This window comes from Gopherus flavomarginatus, chromosome 5, assembly GCF_025201925.1.
Source record: "Gopherus flavomarginatus isolate rGopFla2 chromosome 5, rGopFla2.mat.asm, whole genome shotgun sequence".
NCBI classification, from domain to species: domain Eukaryota; kingdom Metazoa; phylum Chordata; order Testudines; family Testudinidae; genus Gopherus; species Gopherus flavomarginatus.
In genome coordinates this window covers 52,101,232-52,115,542 of record NC_066621.1, presented here as the reverse complement: position 1 = coordinate 52,115,542, position 14,311 = coordinate 52,101,232, and the positions used below count along the sequence as shown (strand labels likewise).

Genomic DNA, 14,311 nt, shown 5'->3' with positions numbered 1-14,311 from the left:
AGTGGGGAGAAGAATGGATGTTATGGGAGACAACAAAGGATACTGGTTCCAGAGCCGCAGAGCCTGCCTCACCTCACCTCAGCCGGGGGGAAAGAGTCACACTCACAGGTGAGCTCCTTTCCCAACCCTACCTCCTCCCCTTCCCAGAGACCCCAGCAGCCAATCCCATTCCTCAGACTGTGCTGCATTCGGCTCTCTCTAGGACCCAGCAGCCCTGCTTCTACACTGTCTGGGCTGCCTGGAGCGTGGTGCCCCCAGGCAGTGTGAGGCCCTACGCGGCTGCCTATTCTGCCTATGCCTAAGGACGACCCTGCTCATGGTGGTTGTCCTTTGTCAGTGAGGACCCAGGGTTCAGAGATGCTGCTGTGTGAGTTCACCTCCCACCTGGGGAAGAAGGCACCTTGCTTGCTCTGCCATCTGAGCACTTACTGTGGCTGGCCACTGCAACAGCTGTGGTCCCGATCTGCTGGCTGCCTCACCAGCTGCTGTTCCACTTGTTGGTCACCACCTGCCTCTCTGCAGGTCAGTCTCTTGAGGTTCTACCTAGCTCTTAGTGATTTTCAGCTCAGAGGCTGGGCAGAGAGGCTGTCCCACCACAAGTGATTATCAGCTCTTTTGAGCACTTAAAATAACAAAAGACTCCTAATGGAGCCTATTTATCTCTATCTTTGAATAGTGGGGAAGAACAGGTTAAACCAGACTGGGAACCCTTAGGGAGAGTCCACTCCTCCTATCTGGGACACCTCTACTTTCACAAGGGTCTGGCATTGAAGACCGTGGCTTAATGAGGTCCTTTCAGCTGAGGGTGACCTCCTCATTTGAGACAGCACAGTTCTGCTTCCTTTACTCAGACAATAACATGAACTATGGCAAATAAAGAAGTCATTTCAAGTTATCAAATCATTAACAAAACAGTTCAGATGTCTCAATGATTATATGCAGTTATATGATTATAGTACTGCCTGTAATGTTCCTTATTATTACTAAAGATATTAATAAAAAATTGTTTCATAAAACTTCACCTGCTTCTGCTACTCACTTTCAACATGAAGACAATCCTCCAAAATACTTGGTCTATAACAAAGTTCAGTGATGAAATTTCGGTTTCTGAACCCTTTTTATGGGCCCAAGAACGAAGATAGATGGTTTAAATCATAAAGAGGTTCTTCTGAAGGAATAACAAAAAATTAGAGGTGGGAAAATGGAGGAGAAATTGGATATGATTCTCTTTTACACTAAGTCTCTTTACTTGCCTCTGGTAATGTAAAAGAGGCCATTTTAAGGCCTCTTTACACTGGCAGAGCATCTTTCAAGAATGACTAGGACCCTAAATGTCAGTGGTTACTTGAGCCCATGCTTCCTTTGGAAAAGATATCAGTCTTCCTCCTGGAAGGACACTCTCTCCTGCAGAATGAAGAGTTAAGTCAGAAAGGATTTAGGAGCTGGTACCATGTTTCTGAAAGGAATAACTGAATCCAGATCTGGAATAGCTAGTTGTAGACCTGACAAATAACCACTACAAGGTTTGAAATCTTTTAGGAACAGAGTTTAGAACAGGATTTTGGTGAAGGTGGTTTCTGAAATGTATACATTCACATATCAATGTGTAAAGTGTTTGCTTTTGGATCCTTTGGCATGAAATGTGTTGTGTTCAATGTTATTAGTACTGAGGTTTACCTGCCAGAAAGAAAATGAAGATATGATCTTGGAAGGTCTGGGTGCTGATGGCAGAGCTTTCTTGGTAGAAGCTCCGTGCCTCTGGAAATATGTGTAAGCAAGAACCTGGTTGCTTTTAGAAAGAGCTACAGGACACATCTCTTTGCCTGTATCTTCTCAACAGATTAAATCCTGTTTTCACAGCTCTCTACTTAAGATGCAGGCAGAACAGGAAGATGCAGGTTGGTCACTCTTACTGAGATCTTGTGTTTCAAATATGGCATCCACACACCATGGTGACAGATGCAGAAAAAATATTAGTCTTTCTGGAATGTACCAAGTCTGTGGAGTTTAGAACAAATCAAAGTCATAGTACTCCCATCCTGTATTTTATTAGGAAATTAACAGTCAGATTAATAACCTGAAATTACACAGTGAACTTCATTAAAAAACAAATTCAAAATCATCACAATTATTTTTGATTTCTATAAAACATAATGCCCAGAAATAGTCCCTGTTTACAACTGTAAATTTCTACACCCTTAAAATGATCTACTGTATAGCAGCAAGACTGAATAATTTTAACAATCGGTATAAGGAGATACAGTATGCTTTGCTCTATAATTCAACTGAGTTCAGACATGTTAGAAGATTAAATGTTTAAAACAAAGCCCAGACCTATTACCTATACTACCCTGTGAGCTCAATTCAATCGATATGCACAAGTATTTCATGTTACTCATATGTTAAAGTGTGGTGAGGTTAACTGCTATGTAATATTAAGTGGCTATGAGGCCTCAGTTTTGCAATACAGTCCAATTCCTTTCAAATGTACAGGACTAAATATTCAGACCTTGGATTTTTATATCTATTGCTACAACAATAGAGGAGTTTGTGACCTACTCCATCTGCCCTCCTCTTCATTTACCTGCAATAAACCTAGTCATTAATTTGGCCTAAATATTTGTTTTGTAATCACCAGTTTTCAGTCACTCTCTCAACCAGGTGAACTTCATCCATATTTAGAGAGCCAATACAAAACTTGTGCACCATTTAAGACCTACTGAAGCCTTTGAAGTGGACAGGCTTTATGCTGGCTTTTGGTATGGGGTGAATTTCACTCTAAGTCACCTAAGTTCAAATCCTGCTCACCTCACTCATGTGAGTAGTCACACTGGGCCAAATTCTGCTCTCATTAATACAAAAATAAATGTGGAGGAACTCCACTAACTTCACTGGCATAAATAAGGGCAGAATTTGGCCCACTGACTTCAGTAGGGACTACTTGTATGAGTGTGACAAGTAGGATTTGGAGCCTGAATGACCAAGTCAATGTGAGTCTTTAGTTTTAATGGCCTTGGTCCCCTAAATTAGGATCTAAGCCTTTGGGGGGTTTGAGTGTCTCCTGTTGAGGGCTGAGTGTTTTGAGTCCCTGATTCAGGAAAGCACTTAGGCACATGCTTAAATCTATCCCTAGTCAGGAAAAATATGCTTAAGGACTTAACGTATGTGCTTACATGCTGTGCCGACTAGAGATGCATTTCTGAATTGGGGCCTTGGTTCCTATGGGAGTTGTGGATGCTCAACAACTGGCGGATTCAAGCACTTGACCAACAAGATCCAGTTGCTTTAGATTTTGCATGTATTTACCTGTAACATTTTTGGAAGTAATGCTACAAAAATTAGACATAGAAAAAATATAAAAGCAGTGAACACTCGTTTTTAAAAGATCTTTCTGGACAAGCACATTTAGATAGTTGTGTTAACATTTATATATAAACTCTTTGGCAGCAGTTTTCTAGAAAGCAGAATTATTTTTTTCATTGAAGTATTTTATCCTTCTCCCATGAAAACTTCATATCTTAAAAAAATCTATAGCACTTTCCTCTATAAACAGTATGGTTTCAGATTAACCACTACTTCTTCCCTGCAGAAAAACAGATTAAAAAGAAAATCTAGTCATTATCTGGTAAGTGTTTATGTAACAGAGAAAAGAAAATAATTCACTGTGCGGTTTGTCATTCTCTAGAATGTCAGTGGTATGTTTATACAATAAAATCAACATAAATTACCCCATTTTGCTTTAAAATCTAACTAGTAAAACTATATTGCTATCAGTTGATTCATAAACAGAATGCACACATTGCTATCTAAGTTCAAGTATTACTATATTTCCTTTAAAAGGAGTCATAAATTCCTTGCAATTTTGTCTGTCTTCTATATTGTTTTGGTCTTGCAGTGCCATGATGAATTGCACCCGACTGTTCTTGAACAAAATAAAAATGGAACTTAAGAATGTACCGTGTTAAAACAACACAGCACAGAGGCCTTGAGGTGTGTTAGCTTGATAAATCTTCATGTGATCTGACTGACTGTCTTTGGAAGGAGTGTTTCAGAGGCGAGAAACATTGGTACAGTAGTCATGCGTGTTCCATATGGCTGATAAATTTAACTCTTTCCAGATTCACAACCTTCAGTTCCATTTAAAAAGGGAAAAAACAACCACTTGTATTTCTACCATATCAGGATATGTCATCTTGGATTCTTCTTGGTACTGTCAGTTGTTCATAAGTAGGGAGGGTGTTGTTAGGGAGGAAGAAATCTGAGTTAACGTTGTTGCTTCTCTGAGATGATCTGTTACTGCTTTGGCCATCCTGCTGATTGGAAACCAGGTGATGCAGCATATCTGTAATGAGGTTTAATTTCTGGTCCATTTGCATTACCTACAAAAACAAAGTGAAACATCTTTCAGTGTCAGAATTTGAGACAGTAATAAGAAGACACGGCACAAGTATGACGTATTAAAATTGCTTTTTCATAATTAGCACTGGCACGACTCCCTCCTATACATGCAAACCTCTGTTACTAAGAGAAAACCAAGATACTGAATATATTCATTATGGTAGGAGCATATCCAAGTTTTAGAGAGGCTTGTTAATATTCTAGCTAGGAATGTACATGTGCTAGAGGAATTGGGCTCTTAAAGAGCAAGATCCACGTGTCAAAAGGGAACCGGGAAGCAGAACTTAGTGCTGAAGAGAATAATTAAAAGTGGGTTTTTTTAAAGAGCATAAAGACAAACTTCTAAAATGTCTATCTGTGCTAACTGCTTTAACATGCAAATTCCTACTCTACTTGGGATGATCTTTTTGTCAGACACAACTTGTGACTGAAACTTGTATTGTGTTCTTTGGGACAGATTTCCAATGGCATAACAACCCCTTGATGTGACCCCAGGCCTCAAAATTCCAAGCAGACAGACCCCTCCCTGTCTGAGGGGAAACCCCTGCTGGTGCAAATGCATGGCAGCCAGGTCCTATGTCTGTGCCCACTCCCAGTCCAACTTAGTAGGTTTATTGGGGTGTGTGCGTGGGGTGTTGTGGAGTCCGCTTTGCCAAACTGATCTTCCATTGACATTGGGTCCATTAAAGGCCCTTTGTCAATGTTGCATTTTAGAGCAGCCCCATAGCTGCTCTAAATTACACTGGGGCCAGGGCTAGCCTCAGAATCAGGGAGAAGTAACTAGCTCCCTACTGCCTCTCCCCCCTTCTCACTGTACCTAGCCCTCTAAATTTCTTCTACTTTTATTTCAAACTATTTTTAAAAGAGAATCTGCTGTTTCAAGAAATATAATGTCAGGATTATTAAGAGCTAGACTGTGGATTTACTATAAGCCTGGAATATATTTTGAGCATGTCTGTGCTGCCCCAGGAGAAGACCTGGAACTAAACTGCATCTTAGGGTATGTCTACACTGCAATGGAAAACCCCTGGCTGGCCTGTGCCAACTGACTTTGGCTTGCAGGGCTCGGGCTAAGGGGCTGTTTAATTGTGATGTAGACTTTTGGGCTCAGGGTGAAGCTCTAGGACCCTGCAAGGTCAAAGGATCCCAAAGGCCCTTAAACAGCCCCTTAGCCCAAGCCCCATGATTGCGAGTCAGCTGGCATGGGGCATGGTAGGTGTCTAATTGCAGCATAGATATATCCTCACAGAGCTACAGTTTGAGAGTCTGATTTCCCCCTTGCTTCAATGAGAAAGTAATCTGCAGTAGCCCTTTACCTGGCATAAAATACTTCCCTCTCTGTTTCAAATCAGCTATACTGGCTGTGCATTGAGGGGTCAGATTCAAAGCTACACCCACCCCCAGCTCATCTACATAAGCAGCAGAGTAATTGTCCTATAGAGGCTGCTGTCCCGCAACACAAGTAGCCTGCTTAGAGCAGCAAGAAACAAACCACAATATTGCTCTGTCTTGGATTTAGCGATCATAGCAGTTCTAAGATTCCAAGAAGAGAAACAATTATACACAAAAAGATGTAGCAGATTTTATTAAAAAAAAAAAGAAAAAGAAAAAATAACTTGATGAATGATTACAGAAAAATTATTGCCCAGAATATCTGCTGGAAAGTAGTGAAAGGTATTTAAACCAGCACAAGTAGGAGAAATCTATGCATTTCTGGCTATCATCCAAGTAGTAAACAGGATGGTAAAAGACAGTAAGACTGAGTAAAACACCAATATACCTGGATAATTTCAAAAGAGACTACAATGTTTTCCCACTGTAGAGAAAGTGATGTTTTGATCAAATGCTTTGTACAACTAGTGGGGAAGCAGATATAGAAAATTCAAAAATATGAGGTGCCAGGGAATTATACTTTGCAGCTGTTTTTGAAAACATTAGTCAATGCATTCTAGTTGGTACAGGAAAGGCTGGCTGGAAATGGCTGTTGAAAGATGAGATTCTTAAAATGAATAAGTTCAAGAACACATAGTGAAAAACTTCTAGAAGGAAGCAGAGATGGAAAATGGTGAAGTTTTACTAAGCTTTGGTTTCATTCTATTAAATACTGGTACATTCTCTCAGAGAACGTGTATCTTTTCTGAAATGCATCCATTGTGGACGGTCCATTGAGGATGCTTCTGGGCATAACAATTGGCCTGCAGAATATCTCAATCCTGCATCCCCCACTGCTTGAATATCACCTGTAGGATATTTCTATCACTTTCCCTGGCCCATTTGATTAAACTTTGAAGAAAAGCTACAGTCTAATTGCAATCTTGAGATACTAAGGGATAATTATTTCTATAAACAGAAATGTAATTTACTTAATTATCCTAATATTCTCAGAGAAGAACTGTACACAGACTTCTCTCTCTCTCTCTCTTCTTCTCCACACTCCCTGCCCCTCAAACAGGGATTTCAACAGAGACCAAAAATGTTCAGAACAATATATATTGATGGTGCTCTTGCAGTGGTGAGCTATTCAACACGACAGTGGATTGGACTGAGGTTCTTCAACAGCTGTGCATCCCGGTGATGAAGATACGGAAGAATAAGTGAGATAGGAATACCCTTGCTCGGAAATCAATTCCCAGAGATAATTTTCTCTAAGGAACCAAGGTTAGCTGCTGCATCTGTGCAGTGCAGGAGGCCCACAGAAGCAGATGAAAAGCTAATTATTATTGAGCTGAGTCATATGAGATTAAAAATAAAGGCCTTACTCCATGCCCTGCTTATCTGTGTAAATCTTGAGAACCACAGGACAAAGTTTGTACAATGAGGTGGGGCTGGTTGGTTTTATTTATTAGCCTTTAATCTGTTCTATTTTTAAATAAAGAAAAACATTTCCTAAGTGTATTTAGTGTCCATGAAAGGCTTGATCCAAAGCCCATTGAAGTCAATGGCAGTCTCTGGAAGTCATAACTTTCTACTGACTTCAGTGGTCTTTGGATCAGACCCATAAACAGCTGGGTTGACCGCTCCAGAGGCTCGCCCCTTCCTTCAGAGATTGCAGGGAAGGGGAGATTTAAGTTTCCCTATGCTGCTCCACTCATGTGGCTCATCCCTGTCAACCTTTACCCTCTGTTGAGTCTGCCAACGAGTGCCTTCCATTAGGAACTTGGCTAAGACCAACAATATATTTCATGAAAGCTAAAGAACAGCCATTGGAAGGCATAAGTTTTGTGTTGCCACTAGCCTTTGATGTATTGGAACCGGTGGCCCTGTGGCGAAAGACTCGCATGCTAATATTCCTCAGTCTTCCTGTTTTCATCCAAATATTAATCCATAAAGTATCTCTGCAAACTAATATTCATTTGCTTTCATCAAAGATAACTGCACTAGTTACAAAACTGTCACAGTGAAATAGTGGTAACAGTACCATACTTATGAAACTGGATTTAAATACATTTAACGTATCTTGTATAGAAATGTAAGATTTCCCCTTGAACCATGCTTTCAAACACATTTACTTGATTAGAAATTAACTATGGTGCCAAAAAGTGTAATAAAAGCAAAGCGAACAGAAAAACTGCTGATGTTAGTGTAATCTCAACTCCTCTGGACAACGCTGATCCTTTTACTTAAAACAGCAAACGGTGCTAATAAAACAGAAAAATAACTCACACTGATTTTGTTTCTTTTATGTAAACACCAAAGAAAGTGCTATTGGCAGACTTGAGTTTTATAGAAAAAGAATATGCAAAGTGTATGTGATCAGATGCTCTAGATGCAACTCATTTTCACTGTTTGTATGTTTGCATTCTCGAGAGTTGCTGGGAGCAGGCAAGCAATGGTTTGAAATCTTTTTTTGGAAATTACACACCAACGTTATTCTCACACAGGAGTTTCTATGGATGAAAGCAGCATTCCCCCCAAAAGAATAAATGCCCTCTCCTTAAAAAAGGTGTGTGCCCAAGATTCATAAATTGACTTCAGTCGAGTTAAGCAGATTTATACCATTTTAGGATCTAGCTCATAGAAACAAATCTAAATCTTCATCAAGATGCATTAAACTGAAATACTACCAAACGTTTTGCTTGAAGACTGACGGTTCAGAGAGCAAATCTGGGATCACTCATCACGAGCAATGTTACAACTGTATTTACTCTCTCACTCGTAAGAAGTTATAGGGGTGTGTGATTCACCATGAATCACAGAGTACTCTTCACCATGAACCACAAGGTACTCTTATGGCATGTTTTCAGAAAAAGCTGTTTAGTTCTACATAGTCAGAAAAAAAATTACATGCCAATTTTCAAAAAGGTACCAAAAAGCATTTCAGGAGGTGTTAGTGAACAAGACAGAAATAATTCTTGTTGAGAAGGGGGAAGAAAAAAAGTCAAGAGTAATTTGTCTTTTAAAATTCAATAGGCCTTTATACTCTTTGCATTTTAAAGATTCTGTAATTTTAAGCATCCATGACAAACTTACAGTCAAATTCAGAAAATGAATTATAACAATTAAGCTGATAATAGTCTAGCGTGAAAGCCTCACTCCCATTCTGGCTCCTTGATGCCAGGTAAAAAGGTTGCAGTGACAAAAAGGGGGCTGTAATAGTCCCAGTTGCAGCTGGATGAGGATTCCCTGATGCAGCCATCATGGAAGGCTGCCTTCTGAGGACGCAGCTGCAAGCCCTGATGTAGGGAATGAGCTGGGGGAGGGGCTGCAGCAGGAGAAATATTTTGGGGAGCAGTGCTGTCAGCTGTGGAGAATTAGGGCAGTGCTGTGACTCACAGGGATAACTTAGACAGGTCCCAGGTTTCCTATATTATACTGAGGGCCATTTCAGTCCCTGGAACAGCTCAGAATCGGGAGGGTGAAAATGGATTAAACCTGCTTTAGCTTCTCCTCCCCTTTGCTCTGAGTTCTGCCTCTCTTAGAGGGACAGCCTAGAATGACCCCTGAAGTTTTTATTTAAAACAATTACTTTCGCAAAAAATTAAAGCTATTCCTCTGTAGGAATTAGAACAAAAATGCTGGGGCATAATTATCTATGTCCTTAACACAGTTGAATGATGCAACAAGCACCTTGGATTGACACAATAAAAATGTTCAGCATACACAGTACGTGCCTAATGCTATTCAGTTAAATCTAGTGACTGCATTTGTGCTTAGAATAGGAATGCAGGAAAGGTGTAAACAGACATATAGAAGTAGCAGAATGTAGGCTACATATTGCTAAATGAACACTCGGATCTTAATACCAAATATCTGATGGTTTCTAAAGACTAGCGTCCTGATTCTGCAACCCTTACTTATCTTGAGCAGTAATTATTTTGTGAGAGTAGTCACTGAGGTCTTGTCGACACAGCCTTGTTGCTAAAAGTCAGCATGTGTTAACGCTCTTTTTTGGTACTTTGTTGGCACTTTTGCCGACAAAATACTTCCAGCCCCGCGAGCGGCGTTAGCTTTGTCAGCAGGAGAGCGCTTCTTCCAACAAAGCTGCATTCACACTGCCACTTGAGTTGGCAAAACCTTTGTCTTTTGTGGGGGGGCTTTTTTAAGTACCCATGAAAGACAAAAGTTTTGTCTACACTGTAAAATTGCCAACAAGTCCTGAGTTTAATGGGACTACTCATGTAAGTACTAGTCAATGTGTTTAAGGGTTGTGGGAGAAGTCCATAGGTGCTTATACTCCCTTATGGCTTCTTATTGAAAAGGACCTTACTGTTCTTTTTTGTGCTGTATCTCACAGCCATGATTTACTTCTAATTCTTTGGTCCTCTGAAGAGAAACTCCACTGTCAGGCCTGGTCTATACTATGTGTTTAAACTGATTTTAGCAGCGTTAAACCAATTTAACGGCACACCCGTCCACACTACGAGGCCCTTTATATCGATATAAAGGGCTCTTTAAATCAGTTTCTGTACTCCTCCCCGATGAGAAGAGTAGTGCTAAAATCGGTATTACCATATCGGATTAGGGTTAGTGTGGCCGCAAATCGATGGTATTGGCCTCCGGGCGGTATCTCACAGTGCACCACTGTGACCGCTCTGGACAGCAATCTGAACTCGGATGCAGTGGCCAGGTAAACAGGAAAAGCCCCGCGAACTTTTGAATTACATTTCCTGTTTGTCCAGCGTGGAGCTCTGATCAGCACGGGTGCCGATGCAGTCCCAAATTCAAAAACAGCTCCAGCATGGACCGTACGGGAGATACTGGATCTGATCGCTGTATGGGGAGACAAATCTGTTCTATCAGAGCTCCGTTACAGAAGACAAAATGCCAAAGCGTTTGAAAAAAATCTCCAGGCTACACAGTGCTGCATGACAAGCGTAATGGAAAGCCAAAGAATCAAATGGACGCTCATGGAGGGAGGGACGGAGGGGGTACTGAGGACTTCAGCTATCCCACAGTCCACAGCAGTCTCCGAAAACTATTTGCATTCTTGGCTGAGCTCCCAGTGCTTGTAGGCTCAAACACATTGTCCAGCGTGGTTCAGGGTATAGCTCGTCAATTTACTCCCTCCCCCCACCACGTGAAAGAAAAGGGAAAGAAATCGTTTCTTGACTTTTTTCAATGTCACCCTATGTCTACTGAATGCTGGTGGTAGACGCAATGCTGCAGCAGTGAAGAGCAGTATCTGCTCTTCTCCCCTTCCTAGTCGCAGACGGTACAATATGACTGCTATCTGTCATCACCATCAGCCCGTGAGTGCTCCTGGTTGGCCTCAGGTGAGGCTGGCCGGGGGCGCCTGGGTAAAAATAGGAATGGTTCCTGGTCATTCCCAGTAGATGGTACAGAACGGCTGGTAACCGTCCTCATCATAGCAACTGGGGGCTGAGCTCCATCAGCAGCGGGATGCTGGGCTCCTCTCCCTCACACCGCTTAATGTTCTGCTTTGACTGTCATAGCACCGGGAGGCTGCCTCCCCCTCATTTTATCTCACTAACAAGTCACTGTTTCTTATTCCTGCATTCTTATAATTTCATGACACAAATGTGGGGGACACTGCCACGGTAGCCCAGGAAGGTTGGGGAGGAGGGAAGCAACAGGTGGGGTTGTTGCAGGGGCAATCCCCGTGAATGGCATGCAGCTTGTCATTTCTGTGGGATCTGACATGGAGCAGCTGTGCTCTCTGATACACTGGTTCTCTAGTACACTTGCCCCATATTCTATGCAGGACTGACTCTATTTTTAGATACCATAAAGGAGGGATTGACTCGGGGAGTCATTCCCATTTTTGCCTTTGCGCCCCCAGCCGACCTCAGCCAGGGGCATCCATGATAGCAGCAGACAGTACAGAGCGACAGATAACCGTCATCTTATTGCCAATTTACAATGGCAACAGATGGTACAGAAAGACTAATAACCGTCTCTGCTATCATGCAAAAGCAAACAAATGCTGCTGTGTAGCGCTGCAGTAATGCCTCTGTCAGCAGCATCCAGTACACATACAGTGACAGTAAAAAAAAAAAAGCTGAACGGGCTCCATGGTTGCCGTGCTATGGCGTCTGCCAGGGCAATCCAGGGAAAAAGGGCGCGAAATGATTGTCTGCCGTTGTTTTCCCGGAGGAAGGAATGAGTGATAACATTTACCCAGAACCACTCGCGACAATGCTTTTGCCCCATCAGGCACTGGGATCTCAACCCAGAATTCCAAGGGGCGCGGGAGACTGCAGGAACTATGGGATAGCTACAGAATAGCACCCACAATGCAACGCTCTGGAAATCGACGCTAGCCTCAGACCATGGACGCACACCGCCGAATTAATGTCCTTAGTGTGGCTGCATGCACTCGACTTTATACCATCTGTTTTACAAAACCGGTTTGTGTAAAATCGGACTAATCCCGTAGTGTAGACGTACCCTCAGTTGCTCCTTTCTGTGTTACTGCAGAATCCTCTCTCCAGTCTTCACTCAATACCACATTCTGGAATAATCCAACATTTTCGCTGACAAAAAACAAACATTTCTGTTCACTTTGGGAATCACACAATCATTTTCAGATGGGCAAGATTCTCAGTTGAAGGGAAGATTGCAACAGCAAGACTTGCAGGAGTCCTTAAATTAGTTTATGCAAGCACATGTGGAAAGGATCCTGCATCAAACTGTGAAGCTTTCTATATTGCCCTTTGGAAAAGGATTGGTATGTCTGAAGCTAAACTTCTTTTTACAAGCCATTGTTCTAACTGGCTAAATTATTTTGTGGTATCAGATGTCTAGTCTATTACATATTTTATGTAGGTTTCTTTATAATAAATGGAGAAGTGCCAAAGACCCAGTTCTTTAGTTCCTTTCTTATCTATATCACTGTTTGTAGTATCTGAGCACATAAAGAAGCTTGTGTTTAATTCTGCATTTGCTCCCATCCAATTGACCATGGAAACGTGGGTTTCCAGAACAGTTTTTTGATTGTATCAGGGGTAGGAAATGGAAAATGAACAGAAATCTTGGTAGCACATTAATTTTGTTGCTTCTACTCTACCAGTGGCAGCTAATGGTAGAAATCTGATTTAATTTGTTTAATGGGCTCAGTATTATTATAGAGGTTCTTATTGATCAACTGTGGTTCCAAGACATCAGAAAGCTTCTTTATTCCAGTAACAGGACTCAAGATTCCTGAGAATTGATGCCCTCTTATCAGAGCTCCTGATTTAGATTTGTTTACTTTGTAGTCAGAGATTAGGCTGAATACTTGCAGTTGGCTAAGGCCAGTCACTGAGGCATTTATAGGAGAATATCATCTGCAAGAAGAGAGATTTTCTTCTCCAGACCATCTGTACTTTCCCCTGAGAGTTGTCCAAAGAAGGGTGGTCTGTGTGGGGTGGGTGGAGGACAGGGGAAGTCAGACCAAAGCGGAAACCCTCTCCCATGACACACAAATCCCCAGCCTTAGAAAAGGAAAAACCTGAACATTTGAGCAAAAATTATAAAGTTTTCTGGGCTTTATGTAACATGTTTCTTTGCTAGTCAGTAAAAATAATAGTCACCAGAGCAACTGCCACATAAAAATGCTATCTTCGAAAAAGAAAGCACCTTCTGATATAAAGACACTTGCTGCATACAATGTTGGGTTTTATAAAACTCACAAGGCCTAAAGGTAACCTTCCTGCACAAAGCTGTCAGTGTCAATCTCTCCCTCACTTTGAGGATACTAACAGTTTTGTCAGTAAAGGGAGACGTGTTGCTCCAGTCTCGTTCCACAATTTTATAGCTCTAAAAGAGGAATGCCTGAATGCAGGGTTTTTTTATTTGTAACTGTTAAATCACTGCTACCAAGTCTCCATTAATCAGTGTGTGACAACGTGTGTTTTCAAGTGTGCAACGGTAAGTGTGGAGTGGAAAGAAACTTCCAACTTACCAGGTGTGGATCAGAGCTCAAACACAACTTGGATTACTGTGAGATATTTTCTGTACATATAAGCCAAGTATTGGCTCTGATTCCTAGGGATTTATCTGGATAACAGGCTGAACTGCTGAGCTGTCAAAAAGGACTTGACTTGATACTATAAATTCCTCAAGCACTGTAAGGAAATTAAGTTTTGTCACATACTTTTCTTAACTTTGGCACAAAGTTAACAAATTGATAAATCAGTTTCTGAGAACCAACACCTGATTTTCTTGGATGGTACCACATGCTATATCCAACACCAACATCTGGCCATTTGATCAATGGCTCTAGGGCTCTTAGCATTTTAAAATAATGTTTTTTTGACTTAGTTGTACTGTTCAGCTTCTACAGTAAAATCCTCAAGGCTCCAGATATTCAAGCTACATGTAAAGAGCAAATAGACAGGGTAATATTTTAAAATGAGATGTTTATTTTTATTAAAATTGAGGGAGGAGTAGGACAAAGGAAATCTTAGTAAGATGGGTTTTAGTCATGTGAAATACTATTGAAAAATAAGAGTAGCTGATTCTGATCTCGCTT

The 14,311-nt window shown here is 41.3% G+C and overlaps 1 protein-coding gene across 1 annotated transcript in view; it reads right to left on the bottom strand.

Annotated features, from left to right (window-relative positions):
* Window positions 1–2,037: 2,037 nt before the first annotated feature.
* The window catches only part of KCNQ1 (potassium voltage-gated channel subfamily Q member 1), a 570,329-nt gene continuing 558,055 nt past the window's right edge, over window positions 2,038–14,311 (bottom strand). The window contains exon 16 of the mRNA XM_050953696.1: window positions 2,038–4,379. Within this exon, the coding sequence (XP_050809653.1) occupies window positions 4,179–4,379 (201 nt within the window). The 3' untranslated portion in view covers window positions 2,038–4,178. The remainder of the gene's footprint in view (window positions 4,380–14,311) is intronic.